At 43.2% G+C, this 23,790-nt stretch overlaps 1 protein-coding gene and 1 pseudogene across 1 annotated transcript in view; one reads left to right on the top strand and one right to left on the bottom strand.

The window, feature by feature from the left end:
• Positions 1 to 23,790, top strand: part of HERC6 (HECT and RLD domain containing E3 ubiquitin protein ligase family member 6) — a 66,521-nt gene that overhangs the window by 5,856 nt on the left and 36,875 nt on the right. Inside the window, exons 4-10 of the mRNA XM_054727499.1 lie at positions 3,556 to 3,783; positions 5,083 to 5,177; positions 13,556 to 13,683; positions 15,353 to 15,489; positions 16,022 to 16,089; positions 20,278 to 20,399; positions 21,581 to 21,640. Coding sequence (XP_054583474.1) covers positions 3,556 to 3,783; positions 5,083 to 5,177; positions 13,556 to 13,683; positions 15,353 to 15,489; positions 16,022 to 16,089; positions 20,278 to 20,399; positions 21,581 to 21,640 — 838 coding nt within the window. The remainder of the gene's footprint in view (positions 1 to 3,555; positions 3,784 to 5,082; positions 5,178 to 13,555; positions 13,684 to 15,352; positions 15,490 to 16,021; positions 16,090 to 20,277; positions 20,400 to 21,580; positions 21,641 to 23,790) is intronic.
• On the bottom strand, positions 10,209 to 13,273 carry LOC103287953 (eukaryotic translation initiation factor 1-like; annotated as a pseudogene).

The raw sequence follows: 23,790 nt of genomic DNA, 5'->3' as shown, positions 1-23,790 counted from the left end.
ACCTGGAGGGCTACAAACATAAGAAACGACAAATTACTAAGAAAAAAGGCACATGATTTTTATTGATACTTTCATGCATGGGAGTTCACAGAAAAGAGAAACCCAAGAAGTGGTTAGATTCTGGGGCTTATGTACCATGCGAACAAAGGAAAGGAGGTTTGAGCTAGGAGAGAGGAATTGTGGGAAAGTGACTTGAAAATATGTGGAGGCAACTAATGGAAGATGAGGGTTATTTTACTAAGGGTTGTTATACACCCTAATGTCAATGCTGACTCTCCATCTCTGGTGACGAGTCCCTCTCCCATTCCTGGTACAAAGAGGACGCCTTCACAAAAGGAAATGTATGCCTTGCCTTTGGGTGGATAAAGGGAGGGCAGAGAACCCTTTCTGCAACTGTTAATTCTCAGTTGCCTTCAGCTCAAAATAATCTTCCAAACTGGCATATTCTGATCCCCTTCAAGAGACATCTGACATTTGTGTGTCCCTCCGGTGGTTTCTTATGCATAACTGTCATTGTGACACCGGGGCCAGGGACAGCCAACATTTCTTAGTTGCCTTCTATGTGCTCCTCTTAAATGCTTTACATGTGTTGTCTCATGTAATTGCCTAAAACCGTGGTCGGCAAACTGCGGCTCGCGAGCCACATGCGGCTCTTTGGCCCCTTGAGTGTGGCTCTTCCACAAAATACCACGGCCTGGGCGAGTCTATTTTGAAGAAGTGGTGTTAGAAGTTTAAGTTTAAAAAATTTGGCTCTCAAAAGAAATTTCAATCCTTGAACTGTTGATATTTGGCTCTGTTGACTAATGAGTTTGCCGACCACTGGCCTAAAACACAGAAGCTTGGGCCCTGGCCAGTGTGGCTGAGTTGATTGAAGTGTCGTCCCGTGCACCAAAAGGTGGTGGGTTCCACATGGTCAGGGCACATACCCAGATTTCGGATTCGATCCCCTGTTGGGCCACATGTGTGCGGGAGGCAACCAATCAATGCTTCTCTCACACATCAATGTTTCTTTCTCTCTCTCTCTCTCTCTCTCTCTCTCTCTCTAAGATCAATAAAAAAATAAAATAAAAATATTTAAGAACACAGAACCTAGGCATTATTCGTATCCTTATTTCAGAAATGAGGACTTTTGGGCTCAGAGACTTTCAATATGTTTATATCCCAATCTTAAATTCTTAATCACTGTACCATGTAAGCTATGCAACGAGGACAATCCCAGGGTATAGTTCTTCCTTCTACCTACCACTTCTAGCTATTTGATCTAAGGCAAGTTATTTAACTTGGTTGAGTCTCAGTTTTTTTTATCTGTAGGAATATTGATGCATAACTTAAAAGTTGTTTAGAAGGTTCAGTAAGAGAAGGTACACAATTTATCCTGAACAGTCCATAGCATATAGGGTACAGTGAATATTAGTTTCTTTTCCTTTCTTATTTTTCTTCTTTTTTAAAATTAGAAAATGTGTATTTTTATTGAGGTATAATTGACATACAACATTATTTAGTGTCAGGGGTACAACATAATGATTAATATTTGTATACACTGTGAAATAATCACAATAAATCTAGTTAGCATCTGTCACCAAACATAGTTACAGAATATTTTTCTTATAATGAGAACTTTTAAGATTTATTCTCTTTGCAACTTTCAAATATGCAATACAGTATTATTAACTCTGGTGGCCATGCTGTACATTACATTCCCATGATATTTATTTTATAACTAGAAGTTTGTATCTTTTGACTCCCTTCACCCATTTTACCCCTAATTCCTGGCAACCACCACTCTGTTCTTAGTATTCATGAGTAGTTGGTGTGTGTTTTTTAAGATTCAACATGTAAGTGAGATCATACAGTATTTGTCTTTGTCTGACTTATTTCACACAGCATAATGCCCTCAAAATACATCCATGTTGTCTCAAATGGCCCTTCTTTTTTTTTTTTTTAATTTTTTTATTGATTTCAGAGAGGAAGGGAGAGGGAGAGGGAGAGAGAGATAGAAACATCAATGATGAGAGAGGATCAATGATCAGCTGCCTCCTGCACGCCCCCTGCTGCGGATTGAGCCTGCAACCTGGGCATGTGCCCTGACCTGGGAATCAGACCATGACCTCCTGGTTCATAGGGTGATGCTCAACCACTGAAGAAATTGGCCTTCTTAATTACGGAAATGATTTGAATTTTTTCCATGGAGCACTGATTTGTCTTTACATTGATCTGGAACGTAAAAGCTGTGTAGAACCCAGCACTCAATGCATTTGCTATGGCGAACTGTGAGTTCTCATACACTTTCACGACACTTTGACATTCTGCAGCGTGTTCTCAAAAATTATTTTCAGTGATAGAAATAACTTAGAAGAGTTCAAAATAAAAGTTAGATATAATAACTTAAAAATCTGAGATGTGTGGCGTTTCTCTGGACAAATAATTAAGCATTAGAGCAACTTTTTAAAAATTTGATATTAATTTTCCCTCTCTGGTCAAATTCAACATAAAATGTTGGTTCCCACCCCCTCCCCCCCATGGAGTCATTTCACAAATATTTACCAAGTGCCTGCAATGTTTCTAACAAAGGGATATAGCAGTGAACGAACCTAAGACCCTGCTTTCAGGGAGCTTATATTCAGAAGGGAAGTAGGAGAAGAGACCCTTAAACACAGAGACAAATAGCTTTGTAGTATAACAGATAAGGATAAGGGGTCTGAAGAAAAGTGAGTGAGGGTAAGGGGACAGAGAGCAAGTGCTTGGGTGAAGGAAAGGGGTCTTCCCATTTATACAGGAAGTCAGGGAAGCTATCTCTTAGGTGACACATGAGCAGAGACCGAAAGGGAGGGAAGGAGATACGATGCTAAGGCCTTGATCCAGAATAATGATCCTAAAACAAAGGCGATGAGGTAGGGGGCATGACCAGTGGTGTGCTCAGCAAGAGCAGGGGGTATGGAGAGGCATGAGTAAGGGGAAGATGCGGTCTGAGAAGTGGGCGTGGGAAATACTGGGCACGTGGGGCTTGTGAGCTGTGGTAAGAATCAGTCTATTCTTCAGTGAGATAGGAAGCTCCTGAATGGTTCGATCTGACTCATATCTGTAATAGTCACTCACTCCGGCTATTCTTTGGAAAACAGACTGCTGGGGGCAAAGGTGGGATCTGGGAGTCCAGCAAGGTGCTGTTTTTTAATTTTTTTGGACAGAAATGATGGTAATTTGGTCACTGAGGAGCTAACAGTGGGGAGGTGAGAAGTGTTGGATTCTGTATAAACTCTGACGGTAGAGGCTTTGGGATCTACTGGGTTGGAAGATGTAAAAGAAAACGAGGAGTCAAGGATGACTCCAAGATTTTTGGCCTGAGCACCTGAAAGAACACAGTTGCCCTTTACTTGGAAGGAGAAGAGGAGTGGATGTTGTTAGAGGCGACTTCTGAAGGCGATCTTGACCATCCCCTTTGCCTTTAACCAGAATACTTTAACCTTGTTTAACCCTGTTTTATTTTTTAAAGATTTTTTTGAATTAGGGTGGCAGTTTCTACTTGCAATTCTGAATTTCTCTTCTTTATTTCTGTAGATGGCCAAGTGTTTTCATGGGGAAAGAACAGCCAAGGTCAGCTGGGCCTGGGGAAGGAGTTTCCCTCCCAAGCCAGCCCGCAGAGGGTGCGGTCCTTAGAGGGGATCCCCCTGGCTCAGGTGGCTGCAGGAGGGGCCCACAGCCTTGCTCTGTCCCTCTCTGGGACTTCATATGGCTGGGGAAGCAACAATGCAGGGCAGCTGGCCCTCAGCGGGAAAAATGACTCAGGTAAGGAGATAATCTTGTTTCTGCAATAAATTATTATTTCTTTCCGGTTGGAAGACCAACTCCGCCAAGGGCAGTCTCAGAGGTTAGAACAGTGGTTCCCAAACTTTATGGCACATTAGAATCACCTGGGGGCTACATTAATTTTTTATGGTTGCTGTGACAAGTTACCACAAACTTAGTGGCTTCAAACAACACAGTTGTGTTATCCCGTTGTTCTGGTGGTCTGGAGTCTGGGGTGGGTCTCACGGGGCTAAAATCACGGTGTCAGCAGGGATGTGTTCCTTTCTGGAGGCTCTAGGGCAGAAGCCACTTTCTTGCCTTTTCCAGCGTCTAAAGACCACCTGCATTCCTTCACTCAGCCCCCTTTCTTCTTCAGAACCAGCAATGGCTGGTTAAGTCTTTCTCAAGTCCCATTATTCTGACATTGACACGTCTACCTCCCGTTTCTTCAGTTAAAGGACTCTTGTGATCTCCGTTTTAAGGTCAACTGATGAGCAGCGTTAATTCCATCTGCTTCCTTAGCTCCCCTTTGACATGTACCCTAACAAGTTCTCAGGCTCTGGAACAAGGACATAGACACCTTTGGGAGGCCATTATCCTGTCTACCATTAGAGCATTTAAAAATCCCAATGTCCTGGTTGGACCCTCTACCAATTAAATCAGGATGTTTGGGGATGGAAGTCAGGCATCAATCATTAACAAAGATGCCATGGGTGATTCCGTTGTGCAAAATTTTGGAACCACTGGATTAGAAGCCTGCTAGCAGTAGGAGAAATAACCAGTTCCTTTGGCAACCTTTAAACAAAACTCACTGTGAAGTCTTCCCCATGGACCCTGTCCTCCCCTGTTCAATTTTTTACATTCAGCTAACGTGTCTTTAGCACCTGTTTAGCGCTAGTACCATGCTGAGCACTTACATCTATTTTCATTTAACTCTGTCAGCATGAAGTAGGTTCTTTTATTTTGTTAACTACTATTACATATTTGCAAAATACCTACTGTGTGACAGAATTGAACACAACATGATGACACTATAATTAGGATGAAGGTCTTAAAGCTTAGCTTTCTGGGGCAATAGACTCAGGCATTACCGAAGATTAAATAGTTTCCAGAAATACATGCTAAAAAGACTGCTATTCTTTCCCCAAACAGGGCTTTCCCTTTGTTTTATAATACCTCTGGTTATTCATTCACTTCTAAAAAGTATGTTAATTAATTATAAGGTAATAAAATATTAAAAACTATAAAAATATAAAAACTCATGATAACTGAGTCTGCTTCTTATACTTCTTTCAACAGTGCAAAGCTACAAGCCTGTTTCAGTTGGTAAACTGAAGAGTCTAGATGTGATTTATATCAGCTGTGGTTATGAACACACTGCAGTGCTTACCCAGGTAATCCAAAATGTCTTGCTATTTTTCAAAATCAAATGTTACCACAAGGTTCAGTTATTAATTATTGTTGAAATCAAGAGGTGGATCAATATCTCAATATATCCATTCAGTGTACAAATCTTTAAAAGGAGAAGTTACCCAATATTAACCATGAAATTTTCAAGATCCTATAACAAAAGCTAATTTTAGCTTTAGGATATAGTTTTAGATACCCACTAAATTAGATTAATAGGAGAAAATCCTTTTAGCAACTATTCGTAATGTGGTTCTACAGATAAAAATTATTATAAAAGTACAAAGTAATTTTTACAATTTTCAATAACCCACATTACAAACTAGAACATATATTGTTCCACTTATTGCTTGGTACAGATATGAGCTGGCTTCCTGAATGTTTTCTTCCTCTTTTTATACTGGCTATATAGTACATTCCTTTGTGATGAACTTGTTCCATAGCCATAAGTTATAGACTTGAAAACTGTGGTTGAAATTTAAAGACTAAATATCTAAAATAATTTTTACTATTTGTTTGAAAAGCATATTTGAATTATATCATTCTTAGTTGACAAGATGAATCTAGAGTTGTTTTAATCAAGAATCATCTTTTGAAGATACCTTGAGGCAAATCAAAAGGAATACACAATGACCCAAAATTTATGGGACATGGTCAAAGCAGTTCTAAGAGGGAAATTCATAGCAAAACAGACCTATTTCAAGAAACAAGAAAAATCTCAAACAATCTAAGGTTACATCTAAAGGAATTAGAAAAAGAAGAACAAAACCTAAAGTGAGTATAAAGAAAGAAATCATAAAAGAGCAGAAATAAATGAAATAGATGCAAAACACACACACACACACACACACACACACACACACACACAATAGAAAAGATCAATGAAATCAAGAACTGGTTCTTTGAAAGATAAAAGAGATAAAAGATAAAATTGATAAACCAGACTCATTAAGAAAAAAAAGAGAGAGAACTCAAATAAATAAAATCAGAAATGAAAGAGAAGTGACATAAAATGAAATATAAAAATCATAGGATCATATCAATAGATGCAGAAAAAGCATTTGAAAATATCCAACATCCATTTATGATAAAAAACTCTCAGCAAAGTGGGGATAAAGGGAATATGTCAACATAATAAACTCACAGCTAACATTATACTCAATGGTGAAAAGTTGAGAGCTTTTTCTTTAAGAACAGGAACAAGACAAGAATGTCTACTTTCACCACTCCTAATTCATCATAGTTGTGGAAGTCCTAGCCACAGCAATCAAAGAAGAAAAAGGAAATGTATCCAAATTGGAAAAGAAGTAAAACTGCCATTATTTACAGATGATATGATATATATAGAGAGAACCCTAAAGATGCCTCCAAAAAGCTATTAGAACTTAAATGAGTTTAGTAAAGTAGCAGGATACAAAATTAATATTCAGAAAGTGGTTGCATTTTTATATACCAATTTTGAGCTTCGTTGTGCAGTGCCAGCACAGCCAAGGGTTCAGCAAGCCTGAGGGAGGGCAGCGAAGGATGTGGAAAAGACAGACAAAGAGAATAAGCTGGGTCTAGGTGGATCTCCTGTGCCTAAGGCCACAGAGAAAAGATCCAGACGGCAAGCTGATGCTTTATTTTATAGCCAGAGGTAAACAAGGTAGTGGTCAACATAGTTACAATGTTCTTATGAGTTTCACTTGTTTTGGCAGCACTTGCTGCACCTCCCACAGCCCATTAGCTACCCAGGAAGGATCTAGGGAGCCGTCATAAGGTCAAGCTTAATTATGCTAAGAGGGCTGTGCCCTCTAAGCTGGGACTTGTTTGTGGCTTTGCCAACAGGTCAGTCCGAGGCTTAACCCTATAGCCGCTCCCTACATCTCACCCTTTTTATTATTTTTAAACTACCATAATGAAAGTAAAACTTAAACATTAAGGACAAAGCTCTATTAATAACAAAACAATGCCAATGCAAAACCCAAAACACAGACATGTTAACATTTTAAAACTTAAACATCAAGAGCAAAACTCTGGCTATTAACAAAACAATGCCAATGCAGCACAACAGTAGAGAAATCGAACTACAGTAACATTTTTCTACTAAATGAAAATTTCTTTTGCTGCTTTACTCAAGAGTCCTCGGACTTGGCTGCGCAAGACTTTGCAGAAGACTGGCAGCTAACCAATGCTAGCATGGCCAGAAACATGATTGAGGGAGTAGCTTCCACTTCCTGCTTTTCTACCATCTGCTGGGTCTCAGCTGTTAACTTCTTCAGCTGACCCCATGTTGGCACCTCGGTCTTTTGCGTAGCCTTCGTTATCTTCCTTTTCCACTTTGCTGTCATCAGGGCAACTCTCAGTCTTTTGAATGAAGGGACAAGGAGCTTCTCTGGGTCCATTGTGGTGACGCACGTAACGCTCTGGCACCCAAATTGGCTGCTCTGCTCCTTCTGGAAAGATACAAAACACAACCTCCTCCCCACATCATTACTAGCCTTCCACCGGGCTAACCTGGCAGAGGCTATTGTACAGGCAGCCCGATGAAATCATAACATCCTTCTCCCCCCCACCCCTTTTTTTTCTGAAGTATCTTCCCCAGCCTGCCTGGCCTCATACAGAGTTCACTGGAGTAGAGACAAAGGAACCATTCTTATTTCTGCTTGTTTAGGGAGTAAAAGGAGAGGCTTATGAGCAGCAGTAAGCTCCCCGAATGTTTGCATCCAGACCCTCTGGCACTGTTCCCTTGCTTCTTCCAACCCTCGTTCATGTTTGGGAGGAAGCGCATTGTCCAGAGGGCTCTCTCCCACAGGAGCTGTAGCCCCAGAAACTGGAGGAGGCAGCGGAGGCGCCGATGGTGGAGTCAGAAGCCTCTGGCAGCCTTCCCTCATCTGGCTTGATTCCCCTGCTACATTCCTCCACTCCCCTTCTGGAGTGGGCTCTAGGCAGTCCCGAATCAGGGACCACAGACTAAAAGTAGAAGCAGGCATTTCCTCTGGACCTTCAGCAATGTAATGATCTCAGAGTTGTTTTCCTACCTTCTCCCATGCCTCTGTATTTACCTTTCCTTCCTCAGAAAACCATGGGCAGGTTTTACTCACAAAATCCAACAAATCAAAAAGCTGTTCATACCTCACAGAACAGCCCCGTGCTTGGAGCATAGCCTTAAGCATGGATCCGTATACATTCTTTTCCTGCAATCCTGAATTTCCCATGTTTTACACCTAATTATATCACTAAACTTCGCTCCTTACCTTCCTTTTTGCTTTCTGCACGTGCTTCACTGGAGCTTCCTTTCACCTGACAACTGTAGTTCCCCCGAACTCAGCCCCACGTTGGGCGCCACATGTGCCATGCCAGCACAGCCAAGGGTTCAGCAAGCCTGAGGGAGGGTGGCGAAGGATGTAGAAAAGACAGACAAAGAGTATAAGCTGGGGCTAGGTGGATCTCCTGTGCCTGGCTAAGGCCACAGAGAAAAGATCCAGAGATGGCAAGCTGATGCTTTATTTTATAGTCAGAGGTAAACAAGGTAGTGGTCAACATAGTTACAATGTTCTTGTGAGTTTCACTTGTTTTGGCAGCACTTGCTGCACCTCCCATAGTGCATTAACTACCCAGGAAGGATCTAGGGAGTGTTATAAGGACATGCTTAATTATGCTAAGAGGGCTGTGTCCTCTAAGCTGGGACTTATTTGTGGCTTTGCCAACAGGTCAGTCCGAGGCTTAACTCTATAGCCCCTCCCTATACTTTGTAAGAAAGAGAAATTAAAAAAACAATTGCATCAAAAAAATACCTAGGAATAAATTTAACCAAAGAGGTAAAAGACCTGTACTCAGAAAACTATAAGACACTGAAGAAAGAAATTGAAGAAGATACAAATAAATGGAAGGATATACTGTGCTGATGGATATAGGAAATTAACATCATTAAAATATCCATACTACCCAAGGCAATTTACAGATTCAATGTAATCTCCGTCAGAATACCAACGGCATTTTTTATAGAACTAGAACAAATAACCCTAAAATTTATATAGAACCATAAAAGACTGAATAGCCAAAACAATATTGAGAAAGAAGAAGAAAGTTGCAAGTATCATGCCACCTGACATCAAACTATACTGCAAGGCTATAGTAATCAAAACAGCATGGTACTGGCATAAAAATAGACACAGAGATCAATAGAACAGAATAGAGAGCCTAGAAATAAACCCACACCTATATAGTCAATCTAAAGGAGGCAAGAATGTACAAGATAGTTTCTTCAATAAATGGTGTTGAGGAAACTGGACAGATACATGCAAAAAATAATAAAACTAGAACATTTCCTTAAACCATATACAAAAATAAACACAAAATGGATTGAAGATTTAAATTCCTATAAGAATACATAGACAGTAAACTTTTATGGGGGGGTGCTTTCTTCAGTTCTTCAGTTTATTGCATGAAGAAGCCACACCAGTCCAAGTTAAAAGCAGATTCCAATTGGTTACATCCGTGGTCAGCAAACTGCGGCTCGTGAGCCACATGCGGCTCTTTGGCCCCTTGAGTGTGGCTCTTCCACAAAATACCACGGCCTGGGCAAGTCTATTTTGAAGAAGTGGTGTTAGAAGAAGTTTAAGTTTAAAAATTTGGCTCTCAAAAGAAATTTCAATCGTTGTACTGTTGATATTTGGCTCTGTTGACTAATGAGTTTGCCGACCACTGGGTTACATTATACAAATGTAATATGTATGATGTTTTTAAACATGTGACAAGGGGCCCTGGCCAGGTAGCTCAGTTGGTTAGAGCATCATCCCGATACACCAAGGTTTCAGGTTCAATCCCCGGTCAGGAGAAATCAAACTAATTTGACTAGCAAGAATCAATCAATCAATGCATAAATAAGTGGAACAACAAGTCGATGTTTTTCTCTCATTCCTTACCCCCCACACCACCTCCTGCTCTTTCCCTCTCTCTCAAATCAATTTTACAATTAAACTTGTGACAAGGGTTGCAAGGAAATTCTCACTTAAGCTTCAGTGAGCCACAAGCACTTAAAACCCATGAACCTTCAGCTGGTCATCCTTAGCCAGTCCAGTCTCTACGAGGAATTGGCATATGTTCTTGTACTGGTCCTCCTGTAGCTGAATTACTTACCTGTATTCTGGATGCTCAATTACAGTACTGTTGCAGGCAAATTTCTTCTTAAACACCTTCACTAGTTTCTTTTTATCGTAATCATCAGTGATCCCTTGGACAGTAGTAAGGGTCTTCCTGCCGTTTCTCTGTTGAATTCTTATATGGACATAATCCTCTGTGCCAGCAGGAAGCAGATATTCACCCTTACTTGCTTCAGCAAAGGGGTTGAAAGAGTGGAGGCTCTAGATAGCAAACACCTAATATGATTTCTTTTCCTGGGGGTGGGGGAAGCAGGAGCGGGGAACTGGGTGAGAAAGGTGAAAGGATTAAGAAGTTATAAAATTAGTTATAATTGCCAGTTATAAAAATAGCCATGGGGATATAAAGTACAGCATAGGGTATATAATCAATAATATTTTGTGTTTGGTGTGAGATAGGTAGTAGACTTACTGGGGTGATCACTTTGTAAGGTATATAAATGTCTAATCATATGTTGTACACCTGACACTAAAATAATATTGTATGTCTACTGTAATTGAAAAATAAAATTAAAAAATAATTCTTTTGAAAAGAGATTATTTTCAGAAGAATGCACAAATAAATAAAGCAACCCCATACTAAATGTTAGTGTAGTTTTTGAACCAATTAATTTGTCCATCCATTCATTGTACAAATATGTATTAAACTATGGGCCCGGTGCACGAAATTTGTGCACTGGGGAGGGGTCCCTCAGCCCAGCCTGCCCCCTCTCACATACTGGGAGCCCTCAGGGGATGTCCTACTGACCGCTTAGGCCCATTGGGAGCGGACCTAAGCTGCAGTCTGGCCTCCCTTTGCGGGAGGCGGCCGGGCTGATCAGGGGAAGGCGCCAGCCCCATCACTCTGCTGCTGCAGCCACTACCAGTCACCGCAGCCGCCAAGGTATTTTCATTAACACGGACTCCAGACCCTTCACCATGAAAAAATAACTTTCTTTAAGCATTTTCAAGATCTGTCTTTCATAGGATATGACATTTCTTTCTTTATTTTTCTTTTTATCCTAACCTGAGGATATGTTTCCATTGATTTTTTCCCCCTTACCTCCAATCCTAGGGTTGGCCCCTTCCCAAGCCTAAAGCCTCCACCCCAGGCTTTAGGCTTGGGAAGGGGGCCCCCCACCCCTCCGATCACAGGCTTAGACCCTTCTCAAGCCTAAAGCCTCCACCCGATGGACGGGTGGGAGTGACCTGGGTGCCAAGGAGGTTCCCGGGACCCAGGTATGTAGGCAAATTGCATAATCACTCTGATTGGCTGTGGGGGTAGCAGAGGTATGGTCAATTTACATGTTTATTATTAGGTAAGACTAGAGGCCCAGTGCATGAAATTCGTGCACGGGGGGTGTGTCCCTCAACCCAGCCTGCACCCTCTCCAATCTGGGACCCCTTGAAGGATGTCTGACTGCCTGTTTAGGCCCGATCCCAGTAGGATTGAGCCTAAACAGGCAGTCGGACATCCCTCTCACAATACAGGATTGCTGGCTCCCAACTGCTCCCCTGCCTGCCTTCCTGATTGCCCCTAAGAGCTTCTGCCTGCCAGCCTGATCACCCCCTAACCACTCCCCTGCCAGCCTGATCAATGCCTAACCACTCCCTTGCCAGACTGATTGATGCCTAACTGTTCCCTTGCCAGCCTGATTGCCCCTAACTGCCCTCCCCTGCAGGCTTGGTCACCTCTAACTGCTCTCCCCTGAAGGCCTAGGTCCCCCACAACTGCCCTTCCCTGCAGGCCCGGTTGCCCCCAATTTCCCTCCTCTGCCGGGCTGGTCACCCCTAAACTGCCCTCCCCTGCAGGCTTGATCACCCCCAACTGCCCTCCCTTACAGGCCTGGTCCCTCCCAACTTCCCTCCCCTGCTGGCCATCTTGTGGCGGCCATCTTGTGTCCACATGGGGGCAGCCATCTTGTGTGTTGGAGTGATGGTCAATTTGCATATTACTCTTTTATTAGATAGGATAGAGGCCTGGTGCATGGGTGGAAGCCAGCTGGTTTGCCCTGAAGGGTATCACGGGTCAGGGTGGGGGTTCCCTTGGGACATGGGGTGGCCTGGGCAAGGGGCCTGTGGTGGTTTGCAAGCTGGCCACACACCCCCGTGACCCAAATGGAGGCCCTGGTATCTGGGATTTATTTATCTTCTACAATTGAAACTTTATAGCCTTGAGTGGAGGCCAGGGCAGGCCAGGGCTATGAGAAGCTTGGCTTCCTCCATTGCCAGGGGCAACTCAAGCCTCCTGCCCTCTCCAGCTCCGTGGCTGCCGCCATTTTTGTTGGGATTTATTTATCTTCTATAATTGAAACTTTGTATCCTTGAGCGTAGGCCAGGGCCGGCCAGGGCAGGAAGCTTAGCTTCCTCCACTGCCAGGGCAACCCTAGCCTCCTGCTTGCTCCAGCTCTGTGGCTGGTTGCCATCTTGGTTGGGTTAATTTGCATACTCACTCCTGATTGGCTGGTGGGCGTGGCTTGTGGATGTAGTGAAGTGATGGTTAATTTGCATGTTTCTCTTTTATTAGATAGAATGCCTAATTCTTAAGGGTGTACCAATGATATTTTATGTTTAATGTGTTAACTCTATATTCACTATTAGAAATAGTAAATATAGGACCCCTCCTCCTTATATAGAGCTTACTAGAGGCCTGGTGCACAAATTTGTGCATGGATGGGGTCCCTTGGGGTGGCCTGCAGGGACTGGGCCCCAGCTCATGCCCCCAGCCTCGCAGCCCCACAGCCCCACTGTGGCCTGGTGCCACCCCCTCACCTGCTTCACCATCCTGCCTGTGGGAGGACTGATTGGGGCCAGGCCCTCCACCCGGCTCCCTCAGCGCCTGGGAGCCAGAAAGCAGCCCCGCCCCCCACTACTGGTTCAACGTCTGTGAGCGATCAGCAGGGCGATCGGGCCCCCGCTCATACCGCCTTGGCCTGGCAGCGCCCACTCACCCGCTCCACCATCCTGCCGCGGTCCCCTTCTCATCAGGGCCCATTGGGGCCAGCAGTGCCTCCACTGCTGCTGCATCGCCAACGCCCGCCCTGTTCCGCACCTCCCCCTGGTGGTCAGCGCACATCATAGCGAGCTGTTGAACTCCTGGTCAAACAATTTGCACATTAGGCTTTTATTATATAGGATATTTCACATAGTGCTCTCATATACCTCTGTTCTGATACGTAATCTTTAACTTTTTAATTACTTTTTTTTTTACCTGAAATTAGTTCAATTTCTCCTTTTTTAAACAGAATGGCAAAGTGTTCACATTTGGAGACAATTCCTTTGGACAGCTGGGACACAGCCCTACTGCTAAGAAGAGTGATCCACAAGAAGTGGAAAGAATTGATGGCCTAGTTTCACAGATAGATTGTGGAAGGTAATAAACTTCTTTCCTTCCTTCTTTCCTTCCTTCCTTCCTTCCTTCCTTCCTTCCTTCCTTCCTTCCTTCCTTCCTTCCTCTCTTTCTTTCTTTCATGCACACACACACACACACACACACACACACACACACACTAGAGGCCTGGTGCATGAAATTTTGTGCACTGGGGAGGGGGGTCCCTCAGCCCAGCTTGAGCCCTCTCACAGGCCGGGACCCCTCCGGGGATGTCCGGGACCTCTTGCTCCTTACCGCCAGCCTACAGCAGAGGCAAGAGAGACTCCCACCATTGCTGTTGCGCTCGCCAGCCGTGAGCCCGGCTTCTGACTGAGCAGCGCTTCCCCTGTGGGAGTGCACTGACCACCAGCGGGCAGCCCCTGCATTGAGTGTCTGCCCCCTGGTGGCCAGTGCACATCATAGCAACCAGTCATTCCACTGTTCGGTCGATTTGCATATTAAGGTTTTATTATATACTAGAGGCCCAATGCACGAAATTTGTGCAAGAGGCTCGGCCCTCGCAGCCATGGTGGCCGCCTTGGCCCTCACAGCCCTGGCTTTGTCCAGAAGGTCGTCTGGAAGGACGTCCAGAAGGTCGTTCAGCTGTCCGGTCTAATTAGCATATTATGCTTTTATTATAGACTAGAGGCCTGATGCACGAAATTTGTGCAAGAGTAGGCCTTCCTACCTCTGGCTGCCGACACTGGCTTCACTCTGGCACCCAGGACCCAGGCTTCCCTCGCAGCCCTGGCTTCGTCCAGAAGGTTGCCTGGCCTTATTAGCATATTACACTTTTATATTATAGAGGATATGACTTAGAAATGACTCATATGGCCCTGGCCATTGTGGCTCAGTTGGTTGGGCGTCGTCCTGTGCACCAAAAGTTTGCCAGTTTAATTCCTGGTCAGGGCATATGTGGGGTTGTGGGCTCAATCTCTGATAGGGGGCATGCAGGAGGCAGCCAATCAATGTTTCTCTCTCACATCGATGTTTCTCTGTCTCTAAAAATCAAATAAAAATCTTTTAAAAAAAGAAATACTCATATGGGATGTTATCAAAGCTTACAACCCTAAAATATGACAATTCTTTTTACAGATCATTTTCTTTTCTGAAATTTACTTTTTTCAAATATAGGTTAATTTTTTCATTATTTTATTTTTCATCCTAGGCATTTATTTAATAGGGATTATTTTGAAGTTTACTGTGTAGAGACCACCTAACTAGGTGCTGGAGGATGGGGAGTGGGTGTATAACAAAAACAGTGGTACTTGGTAACCTCATGCTCATGCATGTAGAAGATGACGTATATTTGCATGTATATTCAGAGTTTTGCATAAACTAGTTATGAGAACACTTTGAGTATTATTTACCTACTAGTAATTCATAAAATAAAACACAAATTACAGAAACCATAGTAAAGATCCATCAATAATATTCTATGTTTAAAATTAGTAATGTTCACCTACCATTTGTTTAGCCACATCATTTGGTACCCTCTAACACTGACATTGTGATAAGGGATCTGTGTACTTAGAGTAAGATAAATCTGTGTGTGTGTGTGTGTGTGTGTGTGTGTGTGTGTGTGTGTGTGTGTGTGTGTGTTAAGAGACATCATCTTTCTCAGAAAGCATGAGTATCCTGATCTTCACTGTATGTATTCTCTCTCCTGCAGTTACCACACCCTGGTGTATGTCTACACCACTGGTAAGGTGTTGTCTTTTGGTCATGGATCAAGTTGCACAAGCAGCCCACCTCATCCGGAGGCCCAGACAGAAAACTCTGACATTAGCTGCCTGATTTCTGCTGATGGTATAAATGCTCCCACTAACTCATGATTTTCTGTTAATTGATGCCACTGAGGAAAAATATTATTTAGCTTCCTCTCAAAGGAGTGTACAGAACTATGGTTCATCTAGTGCTGTTATTTTTCATTTGTACAATATACATTTTTTCTTATGTAGTGATTCCTAGAGTATTTGATAACCTTTTCTAAAGATTAAGGTAATACAAAAGAAGATCCCATCAGAGCAATACACTTTTATATATTTAATCAAACCTCTTATAAAGCACATTAGCCTGGCTTCATGACTCAAATGCATGTAAAATTAAATTTTCAGCCAAGTTAATATATGACATATAGCCTGTTCAAAATTAATCTTTTCTTCCATTTGTAGTTAAAATCCATTTAGAAGATTATAAATTGCCTATAAGTAAGTCAATTTAACTTGGTAATCATCAAATTTTTTTAAAGATTATTTTTAAGAGACGTTTTAGATTTACACCAAAAGATTTATTTTTTACTTATAAAAGCAATAAGCATGGATTTATCACATTCTTTTAGACCTTGTGGATGTTCAAGTCAAACACATTTTTGCTGGAACACATGCCAACTTTGTGACAACTTCTCAGGTATCTATTAATTTTGTTTCTTTAAAAAAAACATTTTTCCCTCTAGATCTCAAAGCAGTATTGTATCATTTGTGTATATTCAACTTTCTTAGAATGCATTTTTAAAATATTATGTAATTCTCACTTCCTCATTTTGCTTCCTAATGATGAGACCCCACCACCACCACCACCAAATTCATTGCTTTCCCACTAACTTTTTATTATTAAGTAAGAATTTGAGAAAATTTGTGGAGACAAACATACATAGTTATTTTTCTAACTTGTACTTTTCTCTATTATCAGGGATGTTTTAAACTTGACATCTGTGTAGACTCTTACTGTGTTGTCTGGGGCAGAAAATGGTGAAAGGCAAAGGTCTCTGTGTTGCTGGGCTCATCAGGAGATTGTTCTTGGTTGCTCTGTCATAGCCATTCAATCAGCCAGTCAACAAACACCTGTGCCTCCAGCTCAGCTCTTAGCACTTGAGATGAAAGTGAATAATACAAGGATTCTATTATTTGTATCCTAGAAGGTTGCCCTCATTCATGGAGTCTACAGAGAAGGAAAGATAATGAACATAGAAGTAAGATTTTGTTAGAGAGTGAGAAGAGCTCTGAAGCAAACCAAATGGGTCATTTGAGGTGGGCTTCTTTAGAAATGTCAGTCAGAGAAGGCCTGGCAGAGGCAGTGACACTTGAGCAGCTTAGAAACAGCGAAAGCATTTCAGGTAGAGGGAACGACAGATAGAAAGCCCTGGTGCACGAACACATGTACCTGTGTGAGGAACAGAAAGAAAGCCAGTCAGCCAGAGCTTGGTAGGAAAGGATAACGAATCTTCTGAGATGGAGCCAGGGACATAAGGCAAGGTCAGTTATGTGAGGTGGGGCCAATTTGAAATGTCCTTGGAGCGGTGATCCGGAGTTTAGTTGGATGTCTGAATCTGGAGCTCAGGGAGGATGTCAGCGCTAGGATATAGACATGGTATCCAACTCTGGATGGTATCTAAAGCCAGGGGCCTGGATAAAAGGTCACCTAGAGGGAAAGTAAAAATGAAGAGGAGGGGACACCATCCAGGTTGGAGGGACTTCTCCAGTTAGAAATCAGGCAGGGAGGGGGAGCCAGGAGAAGAGCCGGAGAAGGACCAGTTTCTGAGGTAGCAGAAAACCAAGGAGGGTGCCTCATCAGCCAACAAAAGAAACTGTTTCTAGAAGGAGGAAGTGGCCAATTCCGTCGCATCCTGCTGAGAGGTGAAGTAAGATGAACACAGAGTTTGTTTTTGCTCTGTTAAGACGGAGTTGTCTGGGTGGGGGTGGGGTGTGTGACACTTGACTTAGTGGGATAGACAGAGAATAGGAGGGGAGCAGGTAGAAGCCATGGCTGTGACAAGTCGCAGTTTTGTTGTGAAGGGGAGTAGAGAACTGTGGGAGGGTTTTGCTATTGTCTAGGGAGGTGATATTAGGGTATGTTTGTGTGCCAGTGAGAATGATCCATTTTATATGGAGACAGTAATGCATGAGAAAGAGCCAATAATTGTCATAACTGCAGCAAGATATGCATGGTGGGGGCAGCTGCTACTGCCATGCAGGGGGTAGAGGCCAGGGATGCTGCTCAACATCCTACAGTGCACAAAACGGCCCCTCGCAGCAAAGAATTATCTGACTCAAAATGTCAGAAGCATCGGTTTAGAAACCCTGGTTGAGGGCATGCGTGGCTGAGGTGGAGCAGAGGACAAGACTGGAGATGAGATCAAGAATTGAGAGATCAAGGTGGGAAATAAATTGTGTTCATTCTGAAGTTGCCAAGAATGACAGGAAGAAAAATGACAGGCGTGGTGGTGCTGAGGAAGACAGTCAGCCAGGTGCCAGAGTTGTCAATGATTGAAGGGTAGTGACTAGGACATTGGGAGATGATTGTAGAAGAGAGGGAGGCAGAGGATACAGTCTGATGTCATGCCCTTCAGAGGAGTCGGGATTTCTAAGTAGAAAGTAGAAGGAATGGTGAGTAGGTGCCAGTAGGGAGCAAGTTATTGTCCCAAGGTTCCTGGGATATGGAAGGGGAAAAAAAGCTTCCTCAGGATTGAACCGCAGGATTTAGATAAAGAAGCTGGAGGGAACTTTAGGAATCATGGTTACACATCTTCTTCAAAGGTCTTTATTTAAGCACTAGGGGCCCAGTGCACGAAATTTGTGCACTGGGAGGGGGGCGTTCCTCAGCCTAGCCTGCACCCTCTCCAATCTGGGATCCCCCAGGGGATGTCCTAAACCGGAAGTTGGACATCCCTCTCACAATCCAGGACTCCTGGCTCCTAACCACTCGCCTGCCTGCCTGCCTGCCTGATTACCCCTAACTGCTTCTGCCTGTCTGCCAGCCTGATTTCCCCCTAACCGCTCCTCTGCCAGCCCGATCGCATCAATTGCCCTCCCTTGCCAGCCCGATTGCCCCCAACTGCCCTCCCCTGCCAACCTGATCACCCCTGACTGCCCTCCCCTGCAGGTCTGGCTGCCCCCAACTGCCCTCCCCTGCAGGCCCGGTCGCCCCAAACTGCCCTCCCCTGCTGGCCATCTTGTGGTGGCCATCTTGTGGCAGCCATCTTGTGATGATGTGGAGGTGGCCATCTTGTGACTATGTGGGGGTGGCCATCTTGTGATGACATGGGGGCGGCCATCTTATGATGACATGAGGGCATTGCTCAAGGGTGCGAGGGCCACCTAAGCTTTTATTAGTATAGATTAAACAAAAGTGAGGCAAATTTTCTTGACTTATTGCAAGTTCAGTGGAGGCCAAGGTATAGTATGGAATAGAGTACTAATGTATATTATAAGACTGATTTTTCTTTCCAGACAGTGATTTCTGACATGTCTGGCTGAGCCATTTGGTTTAAGTATTGTATAGAATAGTGGTCGGCAAACTCATTAGTCAACAGAGCCAAATATCAACAGTACAACGATTAAAATTTCTTTTGAGAGCCAAATTTTTAAACTTAAACTTTTTCTAACACCACTTCTTCAAAATAGACTTGCCCAGGCCATGGTATTTTGTGGAAGAGCCACTCTCAAGGGTCCAAAGAGCCGCATGTGGCTCGCGAGCCGCGGTTTGCCGACCACGGGTATAGAACCATGGTTCTCAAAGTGTGGTCTCCAAACCAGCAGCATCAGCATCAGCATCAGCATCACCTGGGAACTCACCAGGTGCATATACTTGAGCTCCACCCCTGACCTACTAAACCAGAAACTGCGGGGATGGGCCCAGCAGTCTATGCTTTAACAAGATAACCAGGTGATTCTGCTGCATGCTGAAGTTTAAAAACTGTTGATATAAAAGTAAAAACCTGTGTCTTGTTAAAGAGGAGAAAGAAACTAGTATTTATTGAGTACCTACTATAATATAAAGCTTTGTATACCTAATATCATTTAATCTTAATAAGATCCAAGGGATATAGGTATTGGGTCTTATTATCTCATTTTTTATTGTGGTAATAATAATATGTATATAGATATATATTACAAAATTTGCTATTTTAACCAATTTTAAGTGAACAGATCAGTAGCATTAATTGCATTCACAATGTTGTAGAATGCAACTATCAACACTATCCATCTCCAAAACTTTTTCATCACTCCAAACAAAATCTGTAAACATTAAATATTAACTCCCCATTCCCTCATTACCCCCATCCCCAGGTAACCCCGAATCTACTTTTTGTGCATAATTTGCCTACTTCATATAAGTGGAACCACAGTATTTGTACTTTCGTATCTGGTATATTTCACTTAGCATGTTTTCAACGTTCATCCATGTTGTAGCATGTATCAGAATTTCATTCCTTTTCATGGTTAAATAATATTCCATTGCATGTATATACAGCATTCATCTGTTGATGCTGTTGGTGGACATGGGTTGTTTATGTCTTTTGGCTATTGCAAATAATGCTGCAATAAATATTGGCCTACAAGTATCTGTTTGAGTTCCTGTTTTTAATATTTTGTATTATCCCATTTTTAAGTGCTAAATTAAGGCTCAGACCAAGCAAAGTGGCCAAAGCTAGGAACTGGACCAGACCAGTCTGATTCTATAGCTTCTCCCACCAAACCCCACTGCCTAAGAGGGCTGGTCCTATCTACAGCCTGTGCCACAAGCTCTACGGGATTGCCTGTTACTCAGCATGTGTGTGTGTTTTCCTGATGGTTCTTTTATTTTTCTTCCTTGAAGGATACTGGTTCCACAAATGTTTCCAAGAAAACCTTGCCAGAAATAATCCGAATTAACCAGTCCCGGACAGAACAGTGGATGGCAATGACAAGTAGAAGTAATGAATGTGAAGCGACTAAGAGGTAGCTCTGTCCAATAATTATCTAACACTTTTATTTGGTTCTACAGCCATGGTCACTTTATCCTAGACCTAACAATGAGGGTTTGGCTTTCTTGTGAAGGCATTTGCATTTTAGCCTTCTCTTCTGCCACCTCTTAGTTTGAAGAAGTGATTGATTGATTTGTTGATTCATTGTCAACTTAACAGATGTATACAGGGTGGGGGGAAAGTAGGTTTACAGTTGCTCATATAGAAAATTAATACAATAATAAATAATGCAAGAATAAACTCTGTTTCATGAACTCACAACTATAAACCTACATTTTCCCAACCCTATTGAGGATGTACAATATCCCAGACACCTAGATAGGTGAGGGAGATGTAGGAGTGATTTTTATATCTTCACTAGAGACCTGGTGCACATATTTGTGCACTAGTGGGGGTCCCTCGGCCTGGCCTGTGGGGATCGGCCAAAACGGGAAGTCCAACATCCCCCAAGGGATGTAGCAGTGCTCGAAGCAGCAGGTGGCCAGGGAGGAGCTCGAGCCCAGGCCCCACTGTGCCTGCCATCACCGCTCAGTAGACTAGCTGCTGCTCCGCTATGGTCTCCCCGCGCCAGTCCTAGGGTGATACCGGTGCGCCCATGACCAAAGAGCAGCCGCGGGCTCATGCCCAGTCAGTCACGTTGCCAGTCCCGATCCCAGTCCCAGTCCAGATCCTAGTCCCAGTCCAGATCGGGGAGGGGCACACAGGGGGAGTGTCCGTGGGAGAGGTTTGCGCCACTGCAGCTGCGCTCACCAGCCATGAGCCCGGCATCTGGCTCCTGTTGGTCAGCTGAGCGGCACTCTCACTGTGGGCGTGCACTGACCACCAGGGGGCAGCTCCTGCATTGAGTGTCTGCCCCCTGGTGTCCAGTGCCATCATAGCTACCAGCTGACTGGTCAAACGGTCACTTAGGCTTTTTATATATATATATATATATATATATATATATATATATATATATATATATATATATACTAGTGGCCTGAGGCATGAAATTCATACATGGGCGGGGGTGTCCCTCAGCCCGGCCTGCACCCTCTCCAATCTGGGACCCCTTGGGGAATGTCTGACTGCCAGTTTATATATTCAGACATAAGATAAAAGGAGGCATGCTTTTCTGTATGTTATGACTTAACCCTTATGTTATTGCTTTTGCAGTGAAATTAGAATGATATTTTCATCTCCTGCTTGTCTCACTGCAAGTTTTTTAAAGAAAAGGTAATATTTACATGAGATTTACCTTCATTTAAAACACTGGGGAATTTTTTAAATGAAGTCTTTCAAGTCAGTCATTTCAATTTGTGAATTTTGTTATCTATGAACAAAAAGTCCAACATAGAAAACTCCATGAGTTGTTACAGAATTCTTCCATTTTGTAAAGTAATTTTACCACTATTTAGTTGTAATTCCTATTTCACATTGTTTACTTCCTCGGCCCTGCCCTCCTCTGTTCTCTGACTGGGAGGAATGGTGTTTTTTTCTGGATCTTTGTTTCCATGAGTATTATCTCATTGCCTTTGTACTTAGAGGCCAAGGCTGTACTTGGCAGTTCTTAGTGTGGTGGGATCAGTAAGGAAAACAGATCCTATTTATCTTATCTTTATTCTCTCTACTGCAGAGGAAAATCTAACTTCATATTTGGTTTGACACTTGGTCTGACCTAGTAGTTTACATAATTCCTTTGCAACATACTCAGTATTTTGTCTTTCTATTTCTTCCCCTCCTGCTATGCTCAGCAGGACTGTGACTAAGAACCATGAAAAGATAACCTAGCCATTTTAAACATCTTAAGAGTTTACTTGAACAAATATTGATTCAAATGGGGTAGCGCCAAACTGGAAGTGGTTGGAAACGCACTGCAAACAGGGAGCCAGGGGAAAGACTGACATAGAGAAAGTGCAGAAGCAAAGAAAGGAAATTATTTGATTGGCTGTAGCTTTAAGCCTAGTTGGCTGTTTGTGAATGCTTGTCCTTAGGTTTTGATTTCATAACTTTGAGGCATTTATAGGCTTAGATTTTGTTTCTTTGTGTAGGCCTCCACGCCATTAGAGCCGCCACAGTCCAGTGGCTTTCTTGTTTAATTAAACAGTACACAAAGGGAGGTGAAGGTTCGATAGCGACATGAAGGGACCCTTAGGCTTCCCTCTGCTTTCCCTGGAGGAGGGATCCCTGGGGTCTATTTGCAGCCAATATAACTCATTCCCGTCCTTCACTGGGCCAGGTCCCATTCCTCCCCTTTTGAGTTGGCCTCAAGTTGGCTCGCTGGTTCAGAAGATACTGGGTGTACACATCTTGTAGCCCCTCCTGGCCACTAGGTGGTGCTTGCTTGACCCCAGCTGCAGCTAATCCTTGCCCCTACACAACTTGGTTGTTCCATTGGTTCATTTTTTCTTTTTAATTTTTTTTTCAATTACAGTTAACATTCAATATTATTTTGTACTATTGTCCCATTGGTTCTTAACCCAGCTGCATTCTCAGCCACTCCAACAACTTCACCTGGGCACCAGAGCAGCCCAGAGCAGTTAACTGGCATGGCTTCCCACTGGCAACTCATTAGGCAATATATTTCTAGAGCTCAAAAAAAGCATTCCTGTTCACCTCTATGCATCCTGGACAAAGGTGGGAGAAGAGAAATCGGGACACTGCTTCTCTCTGCCGTTCCTCCCATTCGCTTTCCTCTTTTTGCCGTCCTTCCAGGCTGAAAGTGAGGGACTCTGCCATACAGTGTATCTTCTTTTTTCCCTACTCTAGCCTCCTCCACACTAAGAATAGCTTTGTTTTCCAGTTCTTTTTATTTATTTATTTATTTATTTATATTTATTTTTAATATATTTTATTGATTTATTTTACAGAGAGGAAGGGAGAGGGATAGAGAGTTAGAAACATCGATGGGAGAGAAACATCGATCAGCTGCCTCCTGCACACCCCCTACTGAGTAAGTGCCCGCAACCAAGGTACATGCCCTTGACCGGAATCGAACCTGGGACCCTTGAGTCCGCAGGCTGACGCTCTACCCACTGAGCCAAACCGGTTAGGGCCAGTTTTGTTTTGTTTTTTAATCTATTGTTGACAGTATTACAGATGTCCACTATCTTCCACTCCTTTCCTTCCACCCCACCCCACCCCAGGCCTTTCCTCACACTATTGTCTGTGTCCATGGGCTATGCATATATGCGTATATGTTCTTTGATTAAACTCTTCTCATTCCCTCCACCCTTCTGCCCTCTAAAATCTGTCATTCTGTTCCATTCATCCAGAGAGGGAACTCATGGACATGGGCACCGGGCCTCGTGTGTGTGTGTGTGTGTGTGTGTGTGTGTGTGTGTGTGTGTGTGTTGTTGTTGTTGTTGTTGTTGATATTGGTGTTG

The sequence above is a fragment of the Eptesicus fuscus genome, chromosome 2 (assembly GCF_027574615.1).
Source record: "Eptesicus fuscus isolate TK198812 chromosome 2, DD_ASM_mEF_20220401, whole genome shotgun sequence".
Lineage (NCBI taxonomy): Eukaryota > Metazoa > Chordata > Mammalia > Chiroptera > Vespertilionidae > Eptesicus > Eptesicus fuscus.
The sequence above is the reverse complement of the archived record's forward strand: the minus strand, read 5'-3'. Positions and strand labels throughout refer to the sequence as shown.